Source organism: Poeciliopsis prolifica, unplaced genomic scaffold, assembly GCF_027474105.1.
Source record: "Poeciliopsis prolifica strain line A6 unplaced genomic scaffold, Auburn_PproV2 SCAFFOLD042, whole genome shotgun sequence".
In the NCBI taxonomy this organism is placed as follows: domain Eukaryota; kingdom Metazoa; phylum Chordata; class Actinopteri; order Cyprinodontiformes; family Poeciliidae; genus Poeciliopsis; species Poeciliopsis prolifica.
In genome coordinates, this window is record NW_026562417.1 from 4,716,084 (window position 1) to 4,732,210 (window position 16,127).

Below are 16,127 nucleotides of genomic sequence, written 5' to 3' on the forward strand. Positions count from 1 at the left end.
TTTGTGCGCTTCCTAAGTAATGCACCGCCGGAGCCACCAGGGGGTGGAAAATAACCAACAGAAACGGCTCTTGAGAAAACTTGAACAAAATACAATCTTTATTTGTTATATACATTACATACAATGCAATACTACAAGGCTTTCTACACATTCTGTGTGTGCACAGAGTGGTGTGTGTGGATCAGAGAGTACCGGCCTTACACTTCCTCAGACCCACAGCGGGCTCCGGAGACGGGCAACGACCATATATGGTAATAAGTTATGACACAGCAAAGGTTGTGGGACCATTTCCCCAACACATATCCAAAAGAAAACAAGCGTTTGGCATTGTTTGGTAAATTAAGGTGTTCAGAATGAAGCTTTCTTAAACAAAGCCTTCTTCTGGTAAAAAACTGAAATGCTCCAGTAAAGTGGAGAGAATGAAACATTATCAGAATACTTTCAATAATCCTATAATTGCTTCCTTAAGTATTCTTTTACCCCATGAATTCATTCTGTATAGAAGCAACATGGGGGGAAAACACACATGCCACCACCCTTCATCATCATCTAGTATAAGTGCATTTAAAAGAAAAAATGTGGATTTCACCAAAAATTGATATAGTATTTTTACTATAATGATTATGTCTCTTTTAATCCATATTTAAGGCAAAAATGATCAAAAGTAGCAGAAAAGCATCAGTCAGGGTGCAACAAATCCAATAAAAGTATCTTCTTACACTTAATTACCGAATAAATAAAAAAACTGAATTCATTGACATGTATCACTCTACTAAAATAAATGAAATTCCAGATTCATCGCTCTCCTCTCTGCTAAGGCTTAAAATGTCAGCCGCGTTAAGAGTTCAGAAAGCTTCGTCTGTTGGCGGTTATTCAAGCAGGTGATGCTCCTGCCAGAAAGCAGCCAGCGATATCCTCCCGCTACTTCCACTCAATCCAAGAGAAACAAGAGGAAGAGGAAGAGGAAGTGAGCTTATGAGGCTGAAGTCATTTGATAACATGGTTGTTTATCATCTTCTATGCTTTCAGTGCGTTTTGCTAATGGTGTCCTTTGGTAAAAGAATAGCTGGATAACATTTAGTGATTTCCAAATATCAGTTTCGTAAACAAAACTCTTAATATTCGTATGCTACATATGAAAGCTTCCACAACCACACGTGTGATGGGGGACAGTGGTTTTTATCTCTGTGCTCAAGGACTGCAAACATAACAAATTTTATCACTTAGTTTGGCAAATTCTTCCTAAAAACACCAGGACTGTTTTCCAAAAGGAGAATCCCACCCAGTTGCAGGTTTTTAGCGAGCTGTGGCGCTCGCCTCCCTGCAGAATTCAAGCAACGTTTGGTTTGGTTTGCAGTCATCAGTGATTTGCATTTGGGAGCCACTCAACTGGTGAGACTCAAAAAGTTTCTGTCATCTTGCAGTAAAGGCCAATTGTTACTGTTCCTAAAGTCCTAAACTGACACCAGTAAGGAATGTCTGGTGGGACATGCATGAATATTTAGCTTGATCAAAATCTATATTTTATGACCGATAGGTTAAAACAAGCAGCAATCAAAAATATTAGAATCACCCCATACTGAGCTGTAGTCCACTAATAATCTGTATGTAAAATAGAATGTACAGATTTAAACTATCTAATAGTGGAGGGAGACATTTTATTTAGCCAGTATGTACCCCAGCAACCACGCCTTCATATCAGCACTTAATCAACTCTTTAAAATGATCTGATCTCTGATTCATGTTTCTTTAAGTGGAACTTAAAAACACCAGCTGATGAGTAAAAAATAAAAAAACCTGAGGTGTTTAGAAGATCAAAGGTTAGGAATCTACGACTGCCAGGCAGATCGACCTACATTTAACAAAGAGGAGGAGTGAGGCAGACTCACTCCGGCCCATACCGGTTCTGGTCCGGTTTGGAGTTTTAAACAACCGTGCTGTTGACCATCCACCTCAACATGTCAATGGATTTAGCTCTAAAACTGGAACACTAACACAACGTTTTAGACTATCATTCAGTTGTTTAGGTTTTAAACCAAAGTCTTAATAAATTTACATATTTATGCTCCAGCTGCAGTAAACAGCAGGGAACAGCTTTAACAATGTTTAGTTTAAGGAAAATATTGTAAATAAAAACTTCCCTGAAATTGATCCACTAATACATTCTTTACTGCTTTGTGTTAAAATCTGACACCTTTAATGGACATTTACTTAAATAGGGAGGAAGATTGTTCTTCATAAAGCAAATAATGATATGGCCAATGATTTGATGTATCGCACGAGATCCTGCCGAGTCTAATCTTTTTATTTTTTAAAGGAAATACTAACGTAAGAGGAAAGGTGCTGCGGAGTCCATCAGAGGCGGCAGCTTTGTGTCAACCAGAATATAAAAGGTTTAAAAGCAAACCAATATCCATACTGTGTTTGATGTGTTATTTAGACTGAAAATGGTTTTCAGTGTGGATGTATTTTATGGAGGGAAAAAAGTGATATTTTCAGGTTGTGGGTATATATTTGTTGTAGATGTGATTCACCTGAGTGTGAAAAAACAAATCATTTGTGGGTATTCTGCACTCAGACGAGGGACTTTAAGGAAAACCTATGGAAGATCATTCGTAACAATAATCGAGGTTCTTAAAGCACAATCACAGATTTTTTTCCCCTTATGCTTAATATGTGAAACAGGAACTAATGAGCATCTATGTGTAAACTCAGAACATTTTGGTAAGGTGGGAAACATTCCAGCAGAAATGCATCCAATCCAGGAAAATATTCTGTATATATATTTACATATTTTGTACATAATTTCAGCAATTAGAATCAATTTACTTAAAGTGTTTAAACTTGTATTAGTCAGACTCAAAAGGACTTTTAGATATCCTGACTTACATATATATTCTTTTTCTTCTTTTTTTCCCCCCTCATTGCACTCACTAAAACTACTAAAATTGTAAAACGACATTTTGTTTGTGGTTGGAGCGGCTGCATGTCGTCCAGAAAAAAGTTGTGTGCTCCAAAGAAAGCCGAGCAGCTCTTCAAAAACGAAAGCAGCGGAGAAGCCAGATGATGAACCTGAACGTTTCCCAGGAGAGACGTTCTGGAAAAGCCTGAAGAACAGATGAGCTGGGAAACTCGGCCAACTTTAAAGAAAAAGAAAAATCCACTGGCCTTAAAAGGACTCATTGAATGCATGAGTGTGAAAAGCAAAGCAGAGGTGCAACAATCTTTTTTTTTTTTTTCAAATTAAAACCTTTTAGAGCTTTGAGTTCTCATCTCACAACTAAAGAAAAACACCAAAAAAATAAAAAGCACCAAAGGCTTTTAGGAAATCTCACTCGTGTCTATCGAGCACATGGTGCTGTGTTTTAATACCCTCATCGCCATGGTGACAAAGCCTGTAGAATACAGGTCAGTTTAGTGGAGGTGGACAAAGTGGAGTCAGCTGGCCAGTGTGGTGTGTTTAGGTGTGTGTGTGCACAGGTGTGTGTTCAGCCAGGTGTGAAGGGAGCAGGATGCTAGAGGGTGATCAGGTCCACCAGGTTGCCCTTCGGGGGCGTCATGCTGTCGGGGAAGAAGTTGACGAGCGTGTCAAAGAGCTGCGTTCGCTGAGCGTACGTCTGGTCTACGTCAGAGAAGCCTGAGAGGAGGAGGGAGCAGAGGTCGGTGAGGACTGACCCCAGGTCAGGTTCAGGCTGCTGCCTGAGGGTCACTCTGCACTAACACTTACTGCTCATTTAAAGTAAAACAGTGAACTCTTAATCAGTCCCACATGCAAAATGAAGGGTGTTTATCTCCAGCCTAAATCTGATAAACATGACTTCCTCTTGATGTTTACGGTTTATGGGGTAAAGTTTTGTCGCCACCTGAAGTCAAGCAGACTCAACCTATCCAGTATCTTCATCCAACACATTCAGAGTGATTAGGGTCTTACCTAGAGGGATGAAATCAGAACTGGACTTGAAGAGAGCAGTTGGTAGGAGCTGGAACTGAAACGCAACACAAACACCTGGGTCACCGACATTCAGGAGAACAGAAGAGTCAAACAGCCCTACTCTCACCTACGGCTGGGCAGCAGATCCATTTCATCCACTAATCAATTTTGTTTGGTTTCCGAAGATTGAATTCAAGGAAACTGTGGATCGTTTTTCATCAATGGAAACCTTTAGCTTCCGTAGTTTCAAAGTAGAAATGCATCAATCTAATATTAACATCCATATCGATCTTCATATTGAAAATAAAAATGAAAAGATTCTATACACAAATTGGTGACAATGTTCCCAATCCATAGGGACAGCTCTATTCAGTCTAATTTTATAAAATGTACTTTAAGTGACGTCAAACTTTCAGCTCTACTCTCAGCTGAACATGCAGGTTAACATTCAGTCCAGTTAGTTTTGGTCTTTGACGAGTTAAGGTGTGCATGTGTGTGTGTGTGTGTGTGTGTGTGTGTGTGTGTGTGTGTGTGTGTGTGTGTGTGTGTGTGTGTGTGTGTGTGTGTGTGTGTGTGTGTGTGTGTGCGCGTGTGTGTGTGTGTGTGTGTGTGAACGCTGCAGTACCTCTTTGGTCTCATCGGGGTCAGTGTGGTCCACGGTTAGCGACAGGTCGTTCTGAAGGTACTTCAGAGCATTCAGTGGCTCTGACTGGGCTTTCTCCTCAAACCTATCACACAGTGGGTAAACAATGACAGACCGCTGTTACAGATTACAACCACTAGATGGCAACATGCTACAACTTTACGGTTCCCTGTACCTGTAAATTATTTCCCACAATTTACTGTTCTCTAGTTTTAAAACAAAGTCCTGACTTTAGATGACAGAGAAATCTAAAGTCAGGACTTTGTACCTGCTGTCTTATCATTGACCTGGACATAACAGGAGACAGAGTGAGACAGGAAAATCTGCAGACCTGTATTTCCTGATGAGGTATCTGCAGTGGCGCAGCAGGTACTCCTTGGAGGGCCGACACAGTTTGAGGGACCAGAAGTCATCCAGGCGCATCTTAGGAGAACACGACTTCCCTGGGTTTCCTCCAAACAGGTAGTGCACCTGGACATTTAGGGATGAACATGCATGGAACAGACGTTCTCCAACACTTACACTAAATTATCCATGCAATACTAAATTCAAAAGAACTCAGATGGGTCTGATTGACCTGCACTGACCTCAGTGGTAGGAACAGAAACATGATCTTTTCATCGTAGGTAAAACAACGAGTGATATCTGCTTATCAACATACGGATATTTAATGTTGGTTTTAATAATGCTGACAAACTCTGGCCCAAAAAACCAAAGAAAATCTATTTTAATTTTGTTTGTATCTGATGTTAGAAAACCACATTGATTCTGGATTTGTTGCTGCTCTTGTTCGGGATTCACTTGAAAAATAGTTTTTAATCTCAGTGTTTTTTTTTGTTGTTTTTTTATCCTGGTAAAATATAAGTTAAATAAAAAATTTAAAAAACTTCACTTAACCGAATATGAGGTCAGAACATCATGACTCAGCATTTTTAGAGGTTGTCTAAGGCGTTCAGACCCCAGTGGTGTCAGAAGGCAGGGTGTCTGTATGACTCTGACATTTATCTGATTTTAATCAAACAAAAACAATGACGGAACCCTGAGTGGATTGTAACATTATAGACACAGTGGAAACTCAGGTTTTTTGGATTTAATTAAAAAGATGGAATGGATTTTGACCAGTCTGGTTGATTTGGGCTCCTGAGGTAAAAGGTCAATATATCATCTATTGAATGAGTGGAATAATAAACCAGAAGTGATTCCTAAACTACAGCTCCTGCTAGTTTGTGTGAGATTTTGTTGTTTTTGTCTTTATTTTTAAGCAAACAGATTTCTAAACCCTAGAATATTCATGAGGCACTGAGGCAGAATGCAGTCAGAGAGATGTGAGAGGAGAGTGGGGGGTATTTTATTGACACTGTTTGGGTTTTGGACATGCAGTCTGTGTAGCGTAGAAGTGCTACCTTGTGCATCTCATCGTAGACCAGCTGGTGTGCAAAGCGCGGACACGGTTCCTCCTCCTGCAGCGTCTTACTCGGGTTTTCTTTTACAGCCTGATCGTTCTTATACACACATGACCTGTGTGAACACACACACACAAACACACACAGAAGTGATGACGAGGAAGAATAAGAAAAAAAAAAGCCCTGAATACATCCTGAAGCCATCAAGGAAAAAACAAATGTAACGTAGGCTGTTCTGGTTGTGGTAAAAAACACAAACAAAGCCACACTTCCAGAATTAGTTTACCCCAGTTCTTACCATGCGTCATAAATTAAAAAAAGGAACAAATTATAGCACATGAGGGACTCAGACTTCATATGCTAGTGATGTGATTCCCTAGAAGCAGTTGGCCACAGCTTTTCCTGCACATTGTGTTTACTGCGATCCAACTGTTCCCTGTTGAAAAGACGATTTCTTTTGTCTGCCGTTATATAAAGACACTGACTGCTGGCAGCCAGCTAGTGCTGCATGAACACTGAGCCTCTGTGGTGTGATCACAGTGACAGAGCGACGCTCTGCATGTGTTGGAGAACTTCCTGTGAGTGTTGTGGTTATAATCAAAGTCGTCTCTGAATGACAAGGCCTGGCTTTCATTTCGGGGCCTACCAGTTGTTACGGGCGATGTCGTAGATCCAGAACGAGTTGCGCACATTCTCCTCCCGTTTGTCCTTGTCTTTGCTCAGCCCCGACAGGACGTGGATCTCGTTGAGCTCCGGGTCGATGGTGGCTCTCTGGGTGAAACCTGTCATTGGAACTGGGAAATGTTGAAAGAACATTTAATGACAAACATTTGTTGCAGATAAAACTCTGGTTGTTCTGCAGGAAGCAGATCATCCAACCAAGAAGCCATAAGAAACTCTGTCTAAAGTTTGCTAATCAGTGCAGACCTTTATCTTTGCTGAAGGTAAAGGTCTGCACTGATTGGAGATTTTCTGTCGATCATCTTTGAAAAACCTGAGCTGTTGAATGTTCCACACAGATCTTTCTTGTCTGAAAACTCGTCACTGGGTACAGTGTTAATTCTGTGACATTGAGACGTTCTGACATCACCGTGCTGACGGGACAGGTATGTATGAGCACTTGTATCTGAGCCCAATCTGGCTATAATGAACAGCAGCTTGTTAGATCAACTAAAACTCACCCATCCCAGAATCCTTCTTGGTACCATCAGATATGATCTCTACATGATCTCCGTCCACGTCGTAACTGAAGAAATCGTTCAGGTACGTTTTTGACCTCTGACCCCCAAACACATAGAGGCAGCGGTTTCTCTGTTGACCGGTACAGAGGTAACACCAGTTAGCATCAGGTAACAGTAGTTAGCTCTACCAGGATCCAGTCTGAAGTCCGACTCACGGTGTGGAAGAGCATGCAGTGTCCGATCCGAGACTGAATGTCCTCTGGCCCGGCGTTGCACGAGTCTTCCCGTAGGAGGCGCCACGTCCCCGCCTGGCAGTGGAACGCGTACAGACCGCTGAACTGTGGCTCCGATGTCCGACTGTCCTCCACGCTGCCATTACACGTGAGGATGCGGCCGCCAAACGTGTAAATCATGTGTTTCTCTGAGTCCATGCACATCTGCAACCACAGGAGAGGGAAGGCTGATCAGGTTGGTATGCTTATATATTTTGCTAAAACATTAACAAAATTTGGAAGTAGATTGACTGGATCACTTTCTAATTTGGGGGTAATTGCTTCTTACTGACAGGAATAATTAGGTGACAGCCGCTGTAAGCACTGGTCACCACACTGTTACCAACTTAGTGAATTGTTGTTTATTTAGTAACTTTTCATAGAGAAGAAATAATTTTTTTTATTGTCTTTTTATTTTTTTTATTTGTGAGTGGCCACAAAAGTGGAATTGGTGCAATCTTACTTATACATATAACTCATTAAACCTTGGAACTCAAACAGATTCTGCCTATAAGCATCAACCAGAGTGAACTTTAAAGATCTGCTCTTCGTTTGGCAGATTTATTGTGCACCTCTAATAAATTTACAATAATAAAACTATTTAAAAGCATGTCTTAACACACCATCACTTTCCAATGTGTGCTGTGAGTAACAGGTAGTTGGTAGTTACTGTTTCTTTGTAAGTGAGCACTTGATTCGTTATTTGCTAAACGAAATTTGGTCTTGAATTTCAGAAGAGAGAAAAAAAGACCATAATGTGTTTTTATGATATATTAAGAAACAGGAATTGATATTTGTTTTGTTGAAAGGCTTCCTTCCACTGTTCACAGTTTGTAGAAAATTAACTTGGAAATCTAAGAAACCTGTCATTTTAAATAAACTACTCAAAGACAAGTTAAAAGAACAAAAAAGTCCCTGAATTATTTTGGAAGCTTTCTACTGGCATGTAGAGATCCACCAGGAAGTGGACTGACCACCATCAGAGGATCTCTCCATGTAACACATATGGATGATGTTTTTAAATGCTAATATTGTTTAACTATCAACTCTGTACTCATTTTTTCCTTTGCAGCTTCCTCTTCCTCTTCTCAGAATCAGAGTCCATCACCGCTCCTAACATTCTGCCCAGCTGGATCGTATCTGAGCCAGGTGTTTGATCACACACTGTGATGCATTTGAGTCCTGATGGATCTGATGAGCTTCAATCTTTATTTGAAGTCAACTGGTGCAGTTTTATTTTCAGATGAACCAATAAGGCAAATATAGTTAAATTTTTTCTGCAAGTAAAAATAAACCATTCTGAAATATTTTTTATTACTCTTCAGCTGAAATCTGGATCAAAATATCATTTCACTTTTGTTTTAAACAAGGAAAACTTGAATATTGGTAGCAAAATGTTAGATCAGTAAATCTCTATTTGAAAGATCTTTTTAAAAACAAATGCTTTTCAAAATGAAATGCCAAAGAATCTCCGATGCAGAGTGAAAGAGGAGCGCTACCTGGTGGTCAAACACCAGCTTGGGCCCTCCGTCCGCTGACGTGTCCTCGCTGAGGAGCGTCCAAGTGTTGGCCGTAATGTCGTAGCGGTAGAAGTCGCTCTTCAAGGACTTGCTGTTCCTGACGCTGGAGTCCAGGTAGCGGCCCAGAGTGTAGATCTGCCGGCGCTGCGAGTCGATGCACATCTTGTGGCAGGAGCGGGCGCTCGGACCGTTCTGATTGGTGGACAGCAGACAGGCTTATAGAGCTGCCACCTGCTGGTGGGTTTGTGTCGTCAGGTTGGCCCTCACCTCTTTTTCCGTGTCCCTGGAGATGCAGGCCCACTGGTTCTCCTGGACGCTGTAAGCCCAAAAGTCGGCCAGATCCTGAGTGCCATCCCAGCCCCCGAACAGGTACACTGTTTCTGCAGGACACACACACACACACACACACACACACACACACACACACACACACACACACACACACACACACACACACACACACACACACACACACACACACACAGTACATCACTATTGGAAACAACAGAGGAGTGGACATTGACATTACGTCAGCTCAAATTAAGTTACATCAACAAATGAAAGAAGCAAAGGGTGATTTTCATTGTGCCATCATATCCTGGATGAATTCCAGACCATTAATCTGTGTTTGAACATTTAGTCGCCCTGCCCAGATAACAAATGTTGCAAAAAGCTGCAGCTTCAAAGATACACAAAGAAAAAAACACAGCCCATCAACATCCAACAAGAGCAGATCTGTTCCATGACCACATCCAGCAAGCGCAGACATGTCAGGGAGGGAGAGCTTTCCACCAGACATGTATGTCAAACTATTAGAATGTGATTCATCACTGGGTTACTGTGATTGACTCCAAAAGTTAATAAACAAGCCCCAAGTGTTTCTACTAAAGCCATCAATTGATTAAAAACAAGAATGCAAGAGGCAAAACATGGGATTAGGCCTGTCACCATGACATGTTTTTCTGGACGATACATTGTCCCAGAAGTTATTGCAATGAATGAGAATTTTGTTTTGAGACCATTTCCCAGTAATATAATGGTAATGGCATCATAATGCAAGAACACATTGTCAAAGATCAATTAACTTTAAATTCTAATGAACATTTAACTCTGGAACTGGAAGACATTTTAATATTCAAAATAAATAAACGACAAATAAAATGAATTATGAGTCTGTGTAAACAGAATCAATAAAGGGATTCTGTAGTTAAGACCAAAGCACCAAACTGAAGACTTTTGTCATCCAGGATTTGGTAGAAGGAGAGAAAAGAAAAGATCAATAAATCATGCAAATGGAAATAAAGCTTGTTTAAATTTTTCTTGCAATTGATTTATTATTTATGGCAACAGGGCCTACATGGGATCACTTCTCATGCCTTTGATGCTTTTGTGTTTATCCACTGTTCATGCTTTTTATTTGTTGATAGCAGTTTTGCTTCAGCAGTGCGTAGCTGCATGTAAAAAGAGGTTTTGCTTCGTTATTTGGTTGACGACAATAAAATCATTTCTGTTGCTGCTGCTGAGCTGCAGCGCCACAAAGCAGGCCGAGGAGAGACAGAGTGGAGCTGATCCAGAGGAAACGTGAGAAAAACAGCTGAGACAGAGTCGGGCGTTGTGCCAAAAGTACAGCGCAGATGATTTCCAAAAAGTATAGAAACCTGTACAATTTATCTTGTTTTAAAATAAATAAATAAATAAATAAAAACGGCATTAAAAATAATCCAAGTTAGACACAAAGGATCTACACTAGAAAACATCAAAGAATCCAAAGCAGATGTATGTGATGATAAAGAAATTTGGCAAAATTAGTAGATCAAACTTAAAATACAGTAGTAATAAAAAAAAGTTAAAAAAATATCAAATTAATTTTTTTAAATTATAATTTTATTTGCCTTTGTCCAACTAGAAGTTCTAGACTTCTGTTAGTTGGGGCCTGAATGTACATAAGTAAATTTCAAAACTTTCCATGTTTTACCTCAGAACTGTCAGAATGGAGGCCACGTTTCAGAGTGTGCAGTGCGGAAAATTTGGACATGGTTACTGAAATGATGCAACAAACGGTACAATTTTAGAAGAAATCTTGAAACTTTGTGGCCAGAGTGTTACTTTCTTCCTTTATCTACAACAACATCAAAACTCCATCAAAGAGGCCTGATTGGTTCACGTCCAGGCTAACCTCAGGTTGCTGAAACATTCAGAATTGCATAATGAAGCGACTGTCAGTATAAAACAACAAGGAGTTTAACTGTCCAATGATTCCTTTTTTTGAAACAAATGGTTCATGGAAGTAAACCGTACCAACTTGCTGATACGCACTGACTGCTGTTTGGAGGGAGTCGGAGCTCAAGGCTGCAGTGACTCCACCCAGCAGTCTGCAGATCAACCTCCACACATTACACAGGCTTTTATCCCAGCCTCAACAAATCACAACTGAAGTGCTGTCACCGTCAAAGCAGAAGTAGTGATGTGGGTTTTAATCGTTGGCCTGAAGGTGGCTGAGAGAGGAAACGAGGCTTAATTTGATTACTCCGAAACAGAGCTCTGCATTTCCAATCTGACGTAGGAGGGAGTGATTCATGGCAGTGTCTGCGTGAGTCTCACCAGTCTGGACGTCAATGACCATTTGATGTCCTCCCCTCATCCCGGGCCTGTTGTCATCGGCGTCACCTGGGAACGAGGACACGAGGAGGAGATAAGGGTGGAACGTGAGGGAGGATGGAGGATGAAAGTGAGGGAGTGGTTGGGAAGGAAGGAGGCAGAAAAACAGAAAGCAGGATTAGGTTTCCATCAAACTTTCAGAGCTCTGGAGTGTTTAATCCAACAGACTGGGAGGATTTCCCAGGCGAATAGAAGCTCTCACTGTTAACGTCGTCTCGGCTGATTTCTTGGCTGCCTGTACCTTTGTTGCACTTAGGGATGATCTGACTCCACCTGGGCTTGTACTCCTGCTGGCTGATATACTGGTTAAACAAACCATCTAGCAGAGAAATGAGACGAAGGAATGTTGGGAAAGCAGTGAGCGTCGGCACATGTTCACTTCCAGAGAGCTGCAGAGTGAGGGGAAGCAGGAGCCGCCGGGCCGTACCTCTCACTGCTTTGTCTATGAGCTCCTCACAGGCGTCAAAGTCTCCCTGCAGCACCAGACAGTCGTGCAGGTGTGTGAGCATGGGGTGCTCCAGGGCTATGCGCGTCTTCTTCTGCAACGACTCGAAGGCTTCCGTGTAGTTGTGCTGCCGGAAGTGCTTGAGGCAGAGCCGGATGGCTTCCTGTTCTCTGTACTGAAACGGCACGATGGACCGCAACTTTACATGGATTCCACAAGCTAATATGAGTTGTGAAGACGACTTCCTGTGATTTTATGACACCGATATTTGGGGTCTAGTATCAGCAAATACAGAAAAACAGCTGAATTTCTTTGAAATATTTATTTCAAAGAAATTCAGTCCAAGCAAAGAAGATTTTTCACTAATATTTAGATGCAAAGCAAACAATATGCACAGATTTCCACTTGGGACTCACTATGAACGACATCTTTTGCACCATAAAATGCTGACTTCAGATTTTTAAATGTGGCTGATTTTTAATACATATATAAATGTACTGATTTACAGCTTCATTTGCTAACTCTGCACCAGTACAGCACACTTAAATACACCCAGAACTTCACAAGTTTGGTCTAGTGGCATAATAACAAAGAAAGAAATGTTTAAGTTATTCTACAAATTCATTCTCAAGAAAAAAGGTGTTTGAAATAATTAAATTAATTTTAGAGAAATAGTGGAAATGTTAGGAGTATTTTGAAAGATAAAGCTTGGAGTTCTAACCTTGCTGTACCAGTTGAGGCAGGGCTGCACTACATCAGGGTCCTCAATGCCGTGCAGTTCAATGTACCAGATGCTGAAGTTAAAACTGGGCCCCCAAGACATCAGAGGCACTACGGCAAAAAGGCAGAAGAGATTCAGGGAATTTAAGGAGAAATAGAAAACCTGGGCAGTGTGAACGAGCCCAACCACAGATAGATGCCTTTTACCTATTTTCACAAATCTGCAGGGAAACATCTGCTCATCAATCTTGTGCTTTAACGTAAACGTCTCCTTGTTGTAGTCGTTCTTAAGGCCACTGAGAGGCAAGCAGAAAGAAGACGGGTCAATTCTTAAACGCTGTTTTAACTTTCATTGTTGGTTTATTCACTTCACTGAAGCCGCAGTAGAAAACTTGTATAAAATCTCTTTTTACATGTTTGATAAAACATAAGTAATGTGTTTTTCAGTTATATATTGCCATTTTATAGCATAATCTAACTATGTCAACGTTAGTCATTATAAAAATGCTGTACATATCTAATTTGACTTTCTAAATTAAAAACCTCTTTAAAAACTCCCGATCCTTCTGAAACTCCATCTTCAGGAAGTCATCAAAAACATCACTCCTCCTATTAACCCTTTAACAAAGTTTTTACCAACATTTTTATAATGAGCTCAGCAGATGTACAGTTCCACCTGGGTTAGCCAATTGCTGCTGGCTAGTCTGAAGGAGCTGAGGAGCTCTGAGGAGGGGATGCACCTAGAAAAGGTGGAGAGATCACCTGGACAGAAAAGAGTGTTGATATTTCCCTTCCTTAGGGCACAATCCAATCCTGACTTAGAATCACATTCCTTAAGGGTTTTGCTATTTGGTCAAGGAGATGTGACATTAAACTGTAAGTCATGGTGGGACGGCAAAAAGTGCAAATAAAGACCAACACCCCATATGAAAATAAAACAGCTTAACTTTTAATTTTTGCCCTCGGTACTGACAGCTAAGTGCTGAGCAAGAGACAGAGATCAAGAGATCTACTTTAGAACTGAACTGACTCTGTAGTGGAGAAACTCACCTGGATAAAAGTTCTGTCATGTTCTCCTCACTCATCCCACCAAACACTTTGAACTTCTTGAGGTTGCAGACATGAGTCTTCTCATACTTGCCAAAGGTGATGCTCTGAACAATCGCCGGCCTTTCCAACTTCAAGATTAAAAACTGGTGAAGAAGAGATAGAGACACAAAACAACATGAAGCATAAAAACAGCAAGTTGTCATTCTGTGGTGAAGACCAAGACCACCAAATTTGGTGATAATTAAGATTGTAAATGTTAACTTCTGTGGCAGCGCAGTGAAACTGAAGGAGTGTGGGGCGGGGAACCACGCTCCTTCAGTAGAGCCATAAAGTTTGCAAAAATCGCAAAAAGGGGGAGAACCTTTTTTTAAGAGTGGAACTTTAGACATTGTGTTTTGGTCAAGCTAAAAGATTTAGAATGTAGCAAAGTCATCCATCTTCAAGCCCTTTCTCCCCCACGCATGTCAAAAACAACTAATTATCCGGAGAAAAAAAAAAATCATGCTTTCTTGAACATGACAAACAACTCATTATTGGCTGTTGCCATGCCAACTAGCTTCATCTCAATTCAGACCAAGTCTAACCACTTCCCCTTTCTGCTCATCCTTTAGCCTTCGCTAGCTACACATGTTCTTTACAACTCAGACTCTACTGATGAGTCCAGAAGCTGAAGGTAACCCACTGATATTACAACTCTATATCTGATGCAGATGATGACATGTTAAGGAGAATACACAACAATTTTGATTATATTTAGGACACCAAATGCATTTAAACATCCTGTAAGAACAGCAAAGGAAATGCGCTTGAATTCATATCTTAATGTGTATATGGGGACATAATTTCTACATTTTATAGATGCAACGTGATTGGCTAACTGGATCAGCCTACCTGTGGAGGATAGTTGCTTTCTGACGACCACCTGGAGGACTGATCGTTAGGTTTATCCACCAAGATATTCCTAAGAAATGAAAAAAGATTGGCTTTATTTGCCGAGTGACCAATCATGTTAGCAACAGCAAAACTCAATTACAGGACAGTAATTACATAAATTGCCATACACGTACATGACCAGCTTCCGGTGTCAGTATGAAGCATGACAGTTCAATTAGCAGTAGCTAGCATGATGATGAGGCTGTGAAGCAGAACCAACTAAAATATAACAGACATACACATTGACATTACCAACACTCCCCTGATTAAGCAGTGTTGTCATACTTTAAGCAAACCAGGAAGTCTGACTTAAGTTTCACAGCACGGGTAAACAGGCTAATTAGCTGGTTAGCCAATAGTCTCAATGCCAATAGGACCTGTGTGTATCAACTTCAGTTGTGCCAACATTTATTTACACACATTACCGCACAGCATGCCAATGCAACAGGGTATAGATTATTGAATTTGAAGTTGTTTAAAATGCCCCATTTTTGAAAAGATAGTGACATGTTTTGCTTTGTTTACGTTCCGACTGCAAGAACTCAACTGCTACTGAGGCTTAGCTACACGTTTATGATACGCAGTTTGACGTAGTATTAAGGTCTATAACTGTCACACGCTACTGAACCAGAAAATATTTAGAATAGCCAAAAAATAATAACAAATGCACCAGCCCAGCGAGCGCCCTTGGCTCAGCTAGCGCTCGCTGTGTTGGATCTGAGACGAGCTAGGCCAAGTCCAGCCGGCTGGACCGTCCACCGGCGCTCGGAGCGACAGAAAGCCCTTCATCAGCCATTAACACTAATGCAAACATGCAGCAAGCTATTGACCTCAACACTCACTCGGGTAAATATGTGGAGGAATATGAGCTCCATTTAAAAACGCTGAAAGTGAGAACTCTGCTCTCAGGAACGGCAGCCATCTTGTTAGAAAATAGCAGCTAACGGGAGGCTGGCTGGCTCTCATTGGTCAGTTTTTCCAACTAGTTCCGCCTTCTCAGTCGAATAAAATTAGACCTGATTGGATATGATCTCCCGACAACATTTAATAATGTTTCATCGTCATTTTAATATTTTTTTTATTAAGTTGACACTAAAAACTGTCATTTTTCAAATTCATTTAATCATAAAGCGAAATTAATCCATTATATATATATTCACTCCACATAGAGAACAGTATTGTAAAAGTTTTTATAAAGGCTTATAGCTAAGAAATCCACAAAATCTAGATTATCAGAAAATTTAAATGTAAAATTAAATAATTAAAAACTGATTTTAAACAGAAATTTCTGATTTCATGAAATGACCTGCGAAGGAGGTTGGAGGAAAGATGTTAATCTGGATTTCTTTCTGTTTGACTGTAAATGTCAAA

General features: G+C 40.7%; 1 protein-coding gene across 2 annotated transcripts; it reads right to left on the reverse strand.

The window, feature by feature from the left end:
* Positions 1 to 80: 80 nt before the first annotated feature.
* mkln1 (muskelin 1, intracellular mediator containing kelch motifs) lies at positions 81 to 15,711 on the reverse strand. Of its 2 annotated transcripts, none has more exons than XM_055055751.1 (18): positions 15,599 to 15,711; positions 14,715 to 14,784; positions 13,824 to 13,966; positions 12,981 to 13,069; positions 12,775 to 12,884; positions 12,036 to 12,228; positions 11,850 to 11,927; positions 11,552 to 11,617; positions 9,218 to 9,330; positions 8,930 to 9,142; positions 7,374 to 7,595; positions 7,159 to 7,288; positions 6,624 to 6,771; positions 5,978 to 6,092; positions 4,906 to 5,045; positions 4,557 to 4,659; positions 3,932 to 3,986; positions 81 to 3,637 (listed from the first exon to the last, which is right to left on the reverse strand). In XM_055055751.1, exons 1-18 carry the CDS (start codon positions 15,676 to 15,678, stop codon positions 3,516 to 3,518), a joined length of 2,190 nt encoding a protein of 729 aa, XP_054911726.1. In that variant the 5' UTR covers positions 15,679 to 15,711; the 3' UTR covers positions 81 to 3,515. The 2 variants fall into 2 exon arrangements, with proteins under 2 accessions (XP_054911726.1, XP_054911725.1); XM_055055750.1 differs by having other exon boundaries at positions 11,811 to 11,927.
* Between the last annotated feature and the right edge of the window lie 416 nt (positions 15,712 to 16,127).